The sequence below is a fragment of the Penicillium manginii genome (assembly GCF_028828005.1).
Source record: "Penicillium manginii strain IBT 31320 chromosome Unknown utg000004l:1.0-7231830.0:1.0-7236170.0, whole genome shotgun sequence".
NCBI lineage: Eukaryota > Fungi > Ascomycota > Eurotiomycetes > Eurotiales > Aspergillaceae > Penicillium > Penicillium manginii.
Window position 1 is genome coordinate 5,318,461 of NW_026643105.1, and position 13,546 is coordinate 5,332,006.

Below are 13,546 nucleotides of genomic sequence, written 5' to 3' on the forward strand. Positions count from 1 at the left end.
GCTCTGTACGCCTCTGCCTACCAGGCCGTTCCCTGGCTGCTCAGCACCAGAGAATAGGCCAAGTCAATCACCCCAAATGGACGAGAGCGATTCCAGCACCGATAGCCATAGAGTCGCAAAGAGACAGAAAACAAGTCACTCCAGTGATGTTTCTACTCTGAGACATGACTCATATACTGTAGCATGGATTTGTGCTCTGCCTATCGAGATGGCAGCAGCCCTCATCATGCTGGATGAGAAACATACCCCACTACCGACACACCCCGGTGACAACAACACATACAAGCTGGGAAGGATCAAACAGCACAATGTCGTGATTGCATGTCTACCATCCAATCAGTATGGAAATGTAAATGCGGCCAATGTTGTAACTAACTTGACACGAACCTTTCCATCGATTAGAGCGGGATTGCTGGTCGGCATCGGCGGTGGTGTGCCTAGCAAGGCGAACGATATAAGACTTGGAGACATTGTGGTTGGATCAAGAGTTGTGCAGTATGACCTTGGTAAAACTGTCGGTGATGGAGAGCTACAGACGACAGCCTCGCCCAGATTCCCGCACCAACTACTGAGCACTGCGGTTTCTGCTCTACGAGCGGAGCATGAACAAAGCTCTAGTCAGATATCGTACATCCTGAACCAAAGGCTTGAAGATCATCCTGCTTATTGTCGCCCGAAATTGCCGGATCGCCTTTTTGATACCAACTACGATCATGAGCTTATTTACCAAGACTGTGATCAATGCGATCAGTCGAGTTTAGTCCAGCGGGGCAAAAGACCCTCCAGCGACATTGCAATACACTACGGCCCAATTGCTTCGGCAAATCAAGTGATGAAAAGCGGGCCCACCAGAGACAACCTTGCTCAGCAGCTGAAAGTCATATGCTTCGAGATGGAAGCAGCGGGCTTGATGGACACTTTACCGTGCCTGATAATACGCGGGATTTGCGACTACTCAGACTCTCACAAGAGCAAGGGCTGGCAGAGATATGCCGCAGCGACGGCAGCTGCATATGCAAGAGAGTTGCTCGGAGAGTTGTCCATGACCGAAAACGAATGCAATCGCAATCCTGCTTCAAGTTTTGAACATAATACTGGTGAGCTTATGTTCCGTTTCATCCAGGTCATAGCCTACGGTAGTTGATACTTTACAGCACAAGAGAGCTCACAGGACCATCGACAGAGTCTGCTAGACTCTTTGAAATTTGACCAAATCGCCTCCCGGAAATTGAATATCAAAGCGGCCCATGCAAAAACATGCCGATGGTTTCTCAAACATCCGGACTATCAAGCTTGGCTGGACCCAGTACGACTAATGCATCACCATGGATTTCTATGGGTTAGTGGTAAACCAGGTGCTGGAAAGTCAACAATCATGAAGTTCGCCTGCCTGAACATGCAGAAGAAAGTACAAAAGAGCCAGAAGCAGTCACTTGTTGTCTCGTTCTTCTTTAATGCCCGAGGCGAGTACTTAGAAAGATCCATTTTAGGGATGTATCGATCATTGCTCTTCCAGCTTCTTCAAGGGTATCCTGACCTCCAGTCAGTGCTGGATGACTCTGATGTTATTTCGCACGGATGCACTTCTTTAAATGTTCTGAAAGATCTCTTCGGCACTGCAGTCTTGGGCCTTGGCGAGAGATCCTTGACCTGTTTTGTTGATGCCCTCGACGAGTGCGATGAACAGCAAGCTGTGGATATGGTTCAGTACTTTGAAGACCTTGCCGAACAATCTGTGTCTGAAAATGTTCTATTCAAAGTTTGTTTTTCTAGTCGCCATTATCCCTACATCACGATCAAACAAGGGATCCGACTCACGCTTGAGGACCAGATGGGCCATTCCCAAGATCTAGAGACCTATGTTACAAGCCGCCTTCAAATCCAAGACTCGGCTCTGAACGCAGACCTACGGCCACAACTTCTCGAGAAGGCAGCAGGTGTCTTTATGTGGGTAGTCCTTGTTGTGGACATCCTCAACAAAGAATACCGACGAGGTGGATTGTATCTACGGAGGAGGCTGAATGAGATACCGAGTGACTTGAGCGAATTGTTTAAAGACATTCTCAGGCGGGATAATGAGAATATGGAGGAGCTTCTTCTTTGTATTCTCTGGGTTCTTTATGCAAAGCGTCCCCTCCAACCAAAGGAGTTTTACCACGCTCTCTGGTCCGGGCTCGCACTCAAAGACCTAGTCGATGATAAGCCAGTGGTCTTCGGTGACCCAGATTCAAGTGACAGCTTGAGTAGGTTCACCAGATGCGTCATCAGCTCTTCGAAAGGCCTCGCCGAGGTCACGAAGTCCAAGACTCCAATAGTGCAGTTCATATATCTGTCAGGGATTTTCTGATCAAAGACAAAGGTCTCTATCAAATGTGGCCAGAATTGGGTCTTAACTGGGAAGACTCGGGCCATGAAACGCTGAAAAAAAGTTGCGATGTCTATCTCAATCACGTCTATGCTCATATTTCTTCGCCCAAGTTCAAATCGAGCACCGAGCCACGGATGGATACTGTCAGTACATATCCATTTTCAGCCTATGCCTGTCAGCAGTTGCTCTATCACTCTGAGAGAGCGGTAGAATCTATTCCCCAATGTGAATTCTTGGAGGATTTCAATGAATTCAAACTTCCACAATGGATCGAAATCAACAACGTGTTTGAAGACTTCAAAATTCGACATTATGGATCACTTGCAACTCTCATTTACATACTTGCCGACATGGGGCATCCAAAGTTAATTCGGCAATGGTCCAAGTGCGACCCGCATGTTCACCGGGCGTGCAGGGAGCGGTACAGGTATCCATTTTTTGCCGCTATTTCTAGCGGCAATAAAGATGCTGTCGCTGCTTTATTGAACATACCTTCCAGCATCTACAATGAGGTCGATATTATGGAAGGTTTCAACAGCAGAAAAGACCTTAAGCGGTACAGAGGTCAAACCCCGCTTACCTGGGCAGCTTTGGAAGGTCGTACAAGTCTTATTCAGCTTCTTCTGCGTCAGGGTCTCGACCCCAACGAGGGAAATGATGGGGGGAAAAGCCCCCTTATCTGTGCTTTGGAGAATGATAATGAGCTATCTGCCAGCATCCTCCTTGAGAATGGAGCAAATATCGACACAGTTTCGTTCCAAACTGCATGCAAGGAAGGATTGCATCGAACTGTCATTCTCATGATTGAAAATGGATCAGATATTGAGACCACCGGCAGATTTCACAACTCGACAGCTTTTCTAGACGCATCGGAAGGGGGACACGAGGCTGTTGTTCGGCTCCTTATTGAGAAAGGGGCAGATATAGAAGCCAGCAGTGTTCACAACTCGACACCTCTTTTAAAAGCATCATGGTGGGGACATGAGGCTATTGTTCGGCTCCTTATTGAGAAGGGGGCAGACATAGAGGCCAGAAGTGTTCACAACTCAACACCTCTTTTAGAAGCATCATTGATGGGACGTGAGAATATTGTTCGGTTTTTGATTGAGAAGGGGGCAGATATAGAGGCCAGCAGTGCTCACAACTTAACACCTCTTTTAAGAGCATCATGGATGGGACGTGAGGCTACCGTCCGGCTCCTTGCTGAGAAAGGAGCAAATGTTAATGCACAATCTTCTAACGGAGACACGCCTCTTGCGTTCGCAATAAATTTAAACGTGGATATTGTGAAACTTCTCATCGACTTCGGAGCTGATGTTAACTTCAAGCATGGTTCTGGGGAGACGGCTTTAGCACGTGCCAAAGCCCGTGGTCGTCAATTTCAAGATACAGTTCAGCTTCTTATAGATCATGGGGCTGAGTGATCTGGATAGCCGACTCCGGAGAGACCAAATATTTCAATCCATTCGTTTTACACGTCAAGCTTAATCAGATTCCGACCGTGTGTTCAATTCTAAACAAGAACAACGATGAAATTTGATAAAAATTTTCAAAAAGAACATACAGTATAGTAGCGGAAACTTTCCGCCTGAAAGCTTCATGCCTAGGTATAACACTTCCGAGTCCCTCAATAGCCATGCTTCATCCTCCTCTAGTCGTAGCTCAAGAGTAACTATTAACCCCCCCATATCTAGTTGGATTTGAATTTACGTGTGTAGTACCTTATTTTCACCGCCTTATACTAAAATCACAAGACTTGATGATTGATGGTCAATCTCTGGCTGTAGTATGTATTTGTTATAGTATCTAGGTAATAGGTCACATGGTATTTTCGTGGCTCTGGTTGCGCTTGGCATCCTCAGGCTCCCAAAAAGCCTCTCGGGCTCACGGAGATAAACGGGTTTACTTCGGAGACCGAAACAAGGCGGAGACGGGGACCTGCACCCCAAAATGACATTGTTTAAAAATCACAGATTCACTTCGAAGGCCTCGAAATCCCTGCTGGGTATATTAACCTCGATCTCCGATGAAATCCGTTTCAATCTTTCTCACTCGGAGACTCTCATCGCCAGATCATGACCTTCAAGATTATAAAGTAATATGAACGCTTAAATAGACAACAAATCTCTACATATCACTCCATATTCTTCCAAACTTCTCTTTTCACGCACCTGGTCACTAAGTATATCTTTAAGTGCATAAAATGTCACGTGCCATTAAAAATGTGGTGCTTGCCGGGGTAAGATGCAACCCGAATACTCCGCTGCGGGATGTCGAATTTGACAAGCTAGTATGAATAGGCAAGCGGAAATGTCGGGGCTCAAGTACTCAATGCATTGCTCGATATCAAGGAGTTCAGTGTCACGGTTCTAAGTCGCAGTCCTAGGCCCTTCCCAGTCGGAGCTCAAATCAAAGTCGTTGACTTTACATCGATCGAGGATTTATCTGCGGCTCTCATCGGACAAGACGCAGTGATCGATACTACTTTCTCGCCCGATGTTGAAACTCCTCTCCGCTTGATCGAAGCAGCAGCCAAGTCCGGGGTTTATCGCTTGTTAGTGAATCCATCTTCCTCACATCCAGAACAACTTGTGTTTGACTAATGTTCTGCCCTGTTCCCACGCATTATCAGTATAACAAGCGATTTTGGATTGGATCCCGAACTGCCAGGTGTCTACGACTTGCCCGTCTTTGGCCGAAAGAAAGCATCTTACGAAGCTGTGAAAAAACAAGCTGCTGAAAAGCGCATGACCTACACCCTGATATCTTGTGGTGCTTTCCTCGACTGGTGTCTCTCTACTGGTTTTGCTGGTTTGAACTTCCAAGAGAAGACAGCCTGGATCTTCGGCGATGGAAATAACGTCCACCCATGGACAACATTGGAAGACGTCGGCAAAGCGACCGCCAATGTCCTTTTACATCCGCAAGAAACTTTGAACCGACCGGTCTATATCCACTCTGTTTTCATGTCGCAGAACCAACTCTTCGACATCGCCAAGGGGATTTCAGGTGGGGAGTGGACTGCCACATATAACGATATGGAGCCCCTTTTGCAGAAGGCTTTGGGGGATCTCAATTCTGGCAATATTAGTGACGCAACTTTTGTCGTGCAGATTCAATACTGCCTTGCTACCGAGGCCCTGGCGCACCCTTGGAAAAGCGACGACAATCCTCTGGTCGGATTGGAGGAATGGAATTCGGAAAAGGTCAAGGCGCTGGTTCAAGAAATTGCCAATCAGAAGGCAGTGTGATGTTCCGATATTGCATATTCGCGAATTTAGGAGTCGCTGGAAAGAGTCCTGTCTGGGGAAACATTCTAGATACAATTAGTACGGTGGTAGCAAATATTCCACCCCATTCTCTGAATTTCAATCGCCAATAGCTACAACTACTAGTAGGTGCTACCAGGGTAGGTATGCGTACTACTGGTAGCAACAACCAGCTCGCTGTGGGAGTGCCAGGAAGAGCAGAGTATTAACATGAATTATAATCTTACTAATAGTCAATTTCCTAAGTCTTACAGTCCGAGGAAGGAAAAGCACGATTTATGGCAAAGTTTCATGCGTCAAGGCTGAAGCCCGAATTCTCATCTATGCAGACATGACATATACACCAGCAACAGCGTGATAAGACTATCGCTTGCCCTTCTTTTTCTTATTCTGTTTGTTGGATACAACACTGCTAGCAGGCTTCTGCTGAGCAGAGCTATCCAAACTCTCATTAACAGCACCACCTTGGGTACGTTCCGCAGCACGTTGCTTGCCCTTCTTGCCCTTGGGCCGGTACGAGGAGCGGTCACGGATGGGGAGCCAGCGCTCGGGGTCTGCCTGCTTCGCCGGGTCATAGTCCTTTGGCAGACGAGAGTGGCGAACACGCTTCTTGACCTGACCTTCCTTGTCGGTGGCGGAGCGCTTGCGGGCTTTGGCGAAGGCTGCTGCTGCCACGGAGGCGGAGGGCATGATGCCTGCTGACTCCAGGGCAGAGACGTCGACATCACCGACGAGCTCGCCGATTGCGGGGAGACGGTCGAGTTGCGACTCCACTTGTGAGTAGTCCAGTGTCGCTTGTGACGCGACGTAGCCGGCGATGGCAACACGGTCTGTGGAGTCTTTCTGGTGCAGGGATCGGAAAATTTCGCCCGCTGCGACCAAGTCGGCTTTGTCGTCGGAATGGAGCAAGGAGGTTGCAGCAGCGCGCAGGAGAGAGATCGGGGCTTCGGGCTTCTTCTGCCAGTATGAAGCGGCTTGACCCAGGGTGGAGCGGATCTGAAGCTTGCGGCCCTCGAGCTGGTAAAGAGAGACAAGGGTGCTAAGCAGGCCGGGGTTGAATCGGGCATCCTGGTCGGCTTCGGAGATGGATTCCTCCAGGCTGCGTAGTGAGCGTTCCATGGCTGTGATCGCGGAGGTTGTGTTACCAGCCTTGACATATAGCTGGACTACAGTCAAAAGCAGACCCAGGTCCTTTGGTCGATGCTCCAAAAGCGGGACAATCTTCTTCAGGGCCTTGGCGCCATCCTGTCCCTCCGCTTGACCAGCGGCATTGTACACGGAAAGAAGGTTGATTTTAGACTCGGTGGATGGGCAAGGGCTCTTAGAAAGGGCCTTTGTCGTTGACCGAACCATACCATCATATTTCTGAACCAAAAGGTCCACAGCGTGGGCGTTACCCACCAAGGTATTGTCTTGAAAATCGAACAAGCGGTCGTTGTTGGTAGCGTCGGGTGTGGAGTGGAGAGACTTGTAGAGGGTGAAAGGGTTTGTCGCGGTTTGACGAGCCAGGACAATGTTGTTCCGTGCGATCTTCTTGGTCGAAAGTTCATGGATACTGAATCAATGATAAGCGTAAATTCTTCCTCGGATAAGGGTGGCCATCTTACTCGTCCACGGAGATCTCCTTCAGAAGCGCCTCCGCCTCTTCATTCTTGCCCAATCGAATCAAAACGTAAAGGTGCTGTACAGCAATTGGAAGCAGCTCCGCGGCTCGATCTTCGGGTGTGAGGTCCTCCGATGTCTGGCAGATATCTGAATGCCAGTTAGCGAAAGTTCACCGTGAGATATATTTATGAAAACTCACTCTTCGCTCTGTTGAGAAGAACCTCGCCCTGGGGTAAGGCTCCCCGCGCAATATTCAAGCAAGCCGCGTTGAAAGTTGTCTCAAAAGATTCCAGGTCCTCCCTCGAAGGCCGGTCATGGCGCACATGTTCCGCCTCGCCTTTCCACTGGAGCTGGGAATCGGTAGCCCACGAGTTGATGCTCAAGTCGTTATCTTCATGGCGGTGCGCCTCCTCGTCTTGAGACAGTTGTTCGTAGAGATCGGCAGCACGGCGGAACTGCTCAGCCCGGTAGCTCTATTCGAGAGTAGCCATTAGCGATTGCCCAGTGTTCCATACAGGCTTGGGTGCCTATGTAACATACCACTTGCGCATCAAGATGGTCGACGCCTCTGCTCCTTTCCGATTGGGACAGAACAGCCATAGACTCATTCAATTTCCCGATTTTGTACAGCGTATATGCGTACTCGAAGCTAGCCCGCCTCTTCAAATCATCACCTCCGGTCTCGAACACGCGGAGGGCATCCTCATATCGGTCGAGCTTTAATAGGGCAATGATCTTGATGTGCTGAGCATTCAGGTCGGACTTGTTCTTGGAGAGCGAGTTGGTGCAAGCCTGGAGAACCTCCTCGTGATCGTCAATCGATGCCCGCTGAAGGAGCGAGCTCAGCGATTGCGCGACCATGGCGGAGTTGCGCAAGGTATAGATTCAATCGAGAGAAGATAAAGGAGGTTTGCGAGTGGTATTTGGTAGTCGATAAACAAGTTGAGCGAACACCGTTGATATCCACCTCTCCGCAAGGCCAGAGTGTGCGGAATCAAACCTTCCCCGGGCTGCACTATGGACTGACTGCCCCGCCGTAGTGTCACGTGAGCATCCCGTGGCAACTACAAGCACCGAGTACTGTTAGTGCAAACTAGCAATTCGGATTCATTAAATTGAAGTTATTTTATGCTCCGGCGTACGCTGTAAAGATATTTGGTTCTGTTGGAAATATCTAGTCGAAATGTCGGGTGGAACTTCTAAGGTTGAATTTCAAAAGTTTGGAAACAGAGACTACCTTAAGGGATAACTAGTTTGTTATCGGGACCGGTAACTACTACTAGTAGTACCGTCTCCCCTCGGTCGGGAACTAGCAATGGATGTCCAGGTTGGCATCGGCCCCGGGGCCCGATCAATCGAAGTTATAGACTCGGGAATCACGTTACTATTGGCAGTGAGTACTATTTTTCAAGCTTCCGATCCGTATTACACTTTTTGCACATTACCCCTGACCTCCAGAGCCCGGGACCGAGTTCTGGATCGCGCCGCAAGCACATGGCTTGCTCTAGACCGGACTAATACAATCCACTGGCAGGACCCTTGAAATGAATTGGGGTTCAAAATAGCCGAGCCTCCCGTACTGGTGTAATACCAGTAATAAAATCCGTATGAAATACTCCCTACTAGTAGTAACAAGGATTAAGGTAAATGCAACGATCTAGTATACTAACTGAAGGATTCGACACAGCCCCAAAACCTGCAGGCCAGACTGGGCAATGGTAGGTTCAAGTTCAAGTTGCCTAGGTAAAAAAATTCTGCCTTAACTATAGCAAAAAGTATGAGGGTACTACGAGGGGTACTTCTTGCCAGTGGGAAATACTAGTAGTAGTAGTAATAGCCTGTCGGCCTAGCCTAACTGGATCAATTAGGTACTAGGTATGTTTATCTACTACAATTGGCTCCTTAATAAAAAAAAAGCGACATTAAGGGATCGAATATAAGAAATCATACATTACAACTTCCGATACTGTTAGAGCGGAACTAGTACTAGTAATATGTATTTCAAGGTTAGGATTTACTAATCACTGGCAGATGAGAATTTTAAAGTATTGCTAGCATTACAGGCCGCATACTAACATCATGATATTTTGAGGGGCCAGTGAAACCTACAAACAGGCCATCGAGTCTACCAATTTACAAGCACCATAACCGTCTACGGATCACGTACGAAGCAACTCCCAGAATCATGGCGTTGCCACCAGCAACGGATACTTCGTATAGCAGAGAGTCTCAGTTGAGGAATCATGGAATATTCTAGGGACTCTAATAACGCAGGGAAAGTGACATGCTAACGGTACAATGGGATCCATCTCATCCCATCGGTGAAAGTTTGAAGGATAGTATCCCACCACAGCAATAGGAAGAACCGGATACCTACTAGGTATATAAGGACACTTATTCAAGCTCATGTATTTAGTCTTTCGCGATCAATCAATCTGAGTTACGACAAGATAACTTTCGGATTGTATTTTGTATAGCTTCAGTCTTTGTGACAGATATGATCCCACTAGTCCAAGTAGGGGCCTCCTTCAGACTGACCTACCTAGGTATTTGGCGCTCTACCTGGCGCATCCTTGGAAGCCATTCAACAGGACCCGAGTCTTTGTAAGGTTTGCACACCTGAGCAGCAACGGTACGGTTGTGAGTCAAGACTTGAGGACTAACAGGGAGACTTCTCTGTCATTTGGTAAGTTGAGCTTATTAGACGCTACTCACTGTGAGTCGTTAGCAACACATAACATATTGATTGCCCTGTCAACTCAAAACTACGAAGAACAATCGTCATGGCACCGAACGACAGTAGCAACTCGTCGCAGGCGGGGAGACCTAATTCAGCCATCACCACGACCAGAGCACGAACCAAGGCCCAGCTCATTGGATGTTACTCACTGTGGCCTGTTAGCAATGCGTAACACTAGGACAACTCTCTACGCTGTTGACAGCCTTTACTGATTGTCAGGCATGAGGTCATCGTGTCTAATTGGCCAGCAAGTACGAACCAGCAAGGTTGTGAGGTTACGAGAACCTTAGTGTAGTTATTTTGATGCGAGGGGTGTCGGGTGTTTGGGGGAAGGATTCCTGAATCCTCTTTTCTACCGACGTTTAAGTCATCATTGAGTTGTCTCGTTCACAGCTCAGCCAATGGGTCCCCAAGTGGCTCCATTGAACAAGGATCTGATTACAGTTTACGGGTAAAAGTGCGAGAGAGAAGCCCCCAGCCAAGACTGATCTGCATGTGGCTTTACTGTCTCTGTACAAGCTGAGGACTCCCAGATTGGTATCTGGTTGGCCATAGCCGCTTAGGGCTGAAGCTTCCAGGGATATCATTGGCTGAAAGGTTGATTAGCTAATGGGGATATCCCGCTCGCGCTAGTCCATTTACAGTAATACACATGCTCAACCAATCATGAAGTGCAGACATCGAACGCATTGGCTGCCACGAATCATTCAGCGTGCCAGATGCAGCCCCCAACCTGAAGAACAGCAGATATCCTTCAATATAATCGGTGGATTCTAAAGTCCTGCCTCCTCATTTTCTTCCTCATCTGGAATGCAATCGGGCTGATCTAGAGCTAGTTACGCGTAGCTGCAGAGAAATTATGTCAGAGGCTTGTCTACCTTGTACTCTTTTGTGGAGTGTTCGAAGAAAATAATCTCCTAAAAATAACATCTAAGCTCAGGCTCATGGGGCCGCAAAATTCAAGTCGGCAGTCGTTCATAGATATAAGAAACTGGACCCATCTCTCGGGTTTTCTTCAACTCATTCTATTATCAGCCACTTCTCAATAATACTTATCCAACATCAAGCTACGCCTTCACTGGGTCTCTAAAGTTCTTCACAGAATTCTTCCCCGGCACATTTCAATTGTTTAAAGTATCAAGACTCAGAATGGGGGCAGCCGAGTTATTTACTCGTAGCGGGGATGACAAGGCAGTTTGCCCTATGCCGGCTCATCTGGTCCCTGGTAGGCATCTCAACTGTAGTCTTTTTCAATCTCGAGAAACTGATTTGGTTTTCAACTAGACGCGCCTGAAAAGTTTATCGGGGATTACTCCTTTCACGAATTTAATGAGATACTCTCTGGTTGCTGCTCCGCAATTACTTGTTTGGTGATTTTCGCGGTCATGGCTCGGCATGCACTGCGATACAGTGACCCAAACCAACAGGTTAAGTAAGTTTAATTATCTTTATTCCAAAGTGATGTAATAATTAAAAATACTGACAGAAGATTAATAAAGAATTATGAGAATTGCTACACTTTCCCCCCTATATACGATCTATTCATTGCTTTCAATATGCTTTCCCAACGCATATGTCTATATGAATGGATGGACAAAGTTTATCCAAGGTCTTGCCATGTATTGGTTTCTCATGTTGCTTTGCGATTTTATGGCACCAAATGACCGGCATAGACCGGAGTTCTTTGCGTCTCTGCGTGTTCCAAACACATACACCAAAGGAACATCGGACGGATTGTCATTCTTGAAGGTTAGTGATCTGAATCTGATATGATAGTCAAGAGACCCAACTGACTTTGTACGTTTGAAGAGAACCTGGATTTCCGTTCTCCAGTATCCAATTGTCGCATTCATTCTCGCCATAGTTCAAAGCGTCACCCAAGCGCAGGGAACTTACTGCCTCGAAGGAAAGGGTGCTCATTTTTCTAAAATCTACGTAAGTGCATCTAATATACTGCTTGGCAATGTATTCAAATCTGACACTTTAACTACCAGATTACTGTCATTAATATCATTTCGCTATATATGGCTATTTTCAACATAATCAGGTTCCACAAACACCTGAAGTCCTACATGGGAGAAAACAAGCCTATGCAGAAGCTCATAGCATTCAAGATGGTTGTTGGTCTTGAGTTCTTAGAACAGGTCAGAAAGACTCACACCCTTTGAATAAGGAAATTTCAAAATTCTAACAAATAACAGATCATCTTTATGATCCTCGACGCCACCAACACCCTCAAGCCCTCCGCTACCTTGAGCTATGCAGACATTATCATTGGTATTCCCACCATGATCATCTGTCTGCAGGTGGTCCCATTTGCATTCTTCTTTTTCCACGCCTTTAACCTCAAGCCATACACAAAGGCGAATACTACACGCGCTAGTGACGGTTCTCAGCAATACCTCGCAGTAGACGGCAATGAGGCCGGCAGTCCCCTCGGAAAGCGCTACAAGGGTGGTCCTTTGGGAATCTATGCCTGGATCGAATTGTTCAACCCAGGAGAGCTCTACCACAGCATCAGAAACACATGGAGGATGTTCCGTGAAGCTAAGATGGGAAAGAGTGAAATGAACCTCAACCCTGAACCTTATGCTTAAGAATCTGCGATGGACTCTTGAATGCATATTATATCTGTGTCACTCAGACATGTACAGGTCCACGGTAGACCTGCATATAGGCTCTCTTGGCGACCGATTGTGACGAACCGCCCGGGCGGGCTGGTGGTGGTGCCTAGTCTCCTATTTTATGTACTCGTAGATACTAGTAGTTATGACAGAAGCTCTTACTAGTACTACTACTAATATCTCCTTCTTTTTGCCTCGGTTTACTACCTTTCGTTAACAATATATATTTATCTAATTATCAAAGGACTTCTGTTATAGTAAACTCTTCTATAGATTTTTTGGGTGCGGTGTTTACCTCTTATTTTGATTCAGAACCCAGGGTGATGCGGGTTGGGGGCTTTGTGCCGCCTACCCACAGGCTCAAGGTAAGAAGGGAGATTATCTAGTGTCTACTTAGTCTAGTATTCAGATATCTTAGTTAATAGTACAACTTGCAATGTCACAAAGAGATTTTAATCTGACTGTGATCTCACTCATAATACTAGTTAGTACTCCGTAAACTTTCGGCATTCATCAGATGTTGGCTAGTAATAGTGGCGTTCCGACCGGCCGGCCGTTTTCCGCGTCGAGGCTGGACGTACGGCCGGTCGGAACGCCACTTCTACTAGCCAAACCAACGGATTCCTTCGTGCCCTGTCGTAGATTCGCGTGGTCCGAGAATTTGATCTGCACAGTATAGACCACCCTTGCCATGTAATCCGTGCTCCGTAAGCGTTGAGTACTAGCCCATTCGCCTCGTTCATCCGGACCGGTTGGACCCTGAACCCTGAAAAGGTTTGGGGCGATCAGCTAGCACAAAGAGGGCATAGAAACTCAACTGTCAAGACCCATTTGGACTCGGTGAAAGCGGGTCAAGGACAGGGGCAGGGGGAGATCTGCGACACGATCGTCGGGAGAGGATTGCACGAACGATACAAAAATGCCCGATTGAATGTGGTGG

At 47.3% G+C, this 13,546-nt stretch overlaps 4 protein-coding genes across 4 annotated transcripts; 3 read left to right on the plus strand and 1 right to left on the minus strand.

Moving 5' to 3' along the window:
• Nucleotides 1–76: 76 nt before the first annotated feature.
• On the plus strand, nt 77–3,792 carry N7533_005685 (uncharacterized protein; the record flags this gene model as incomplete). Its single annotated transcript, XM_057102335.1, has 3 exons — nt 77–1,097; nt 1,155–2,243; nt 2,381–3,792. 3 exons carry the CDS (start codon nt 77–79, stop codon nt 3,790–3,792), a joined length of 3,522 nt encoding a protein of 1,173 aa, XP_056961965.1.
• Nucleotides 3,793–4,571: 779 nt separating this feature from the next.
• N7533_005686 (aromatic alcohol reductase) lies at nt 4,572–5,619 on the plus strand (the record flags this gene model as incomplete). Its single annotated transcript, XM_057102336.1, has 3 exons — nt 4,572–4,607; nt 4,669–4,922; nt 5,001–5,619. 3 exons carry the CDS (start codon nt 4,572–4,574, stop codon nt 5,617–5,619), a joined length of 909 nt encoding a protein of 302 aa, XP_056961966.1.
• A 381-nt stretch (nt 5,620–6,000) lies between these two features.
• N7533_005687 (signal recognition particle subunit SRP72) lies at nt 6,001–8,103 on the minus strand (the record flags this gene model as incomplete). The annotated part of the gene is made up of 4 exons (XM_057102337.1): nt 6,001–7,192; nt 7,245–7,389; nt 7,442–7,715; nt 7,783–8,103. The coding sequence occupies 4 exons, from the start codon at nt 8,101–8,103 to the stop codon at nt 6,001–6,003; spliced, it is 1,932 nt and encodes a 643-aa protein (XP_056961967.1).
• Nucleotides 8,104–11,131: 3,028 nt separating this feature from the next.
• On the plus strand, nt 11,132–12,579 carry N7533_005688 (OSTA/TMEM184 family protein; the record flags this gene model as incomplete). Its single annotated transcript, XM_057102338.1, has 6 exons — nt 11,132–11,207; nt 11,267–11,414; nt 11,482–11,731; nt 11,792–11,917; nt 11,977–12,126; nt 12,184–12,579. 6 exons carry the CDS (start codon nt 11,132–11,134, stop codon nt 12,577–12,579), a joined length of 1,146 nt encoding a protein of 381 aa, XP_056961968.1.
• Nucleotides 12,580–13,546: the final 967 nt, after the last annotated feature.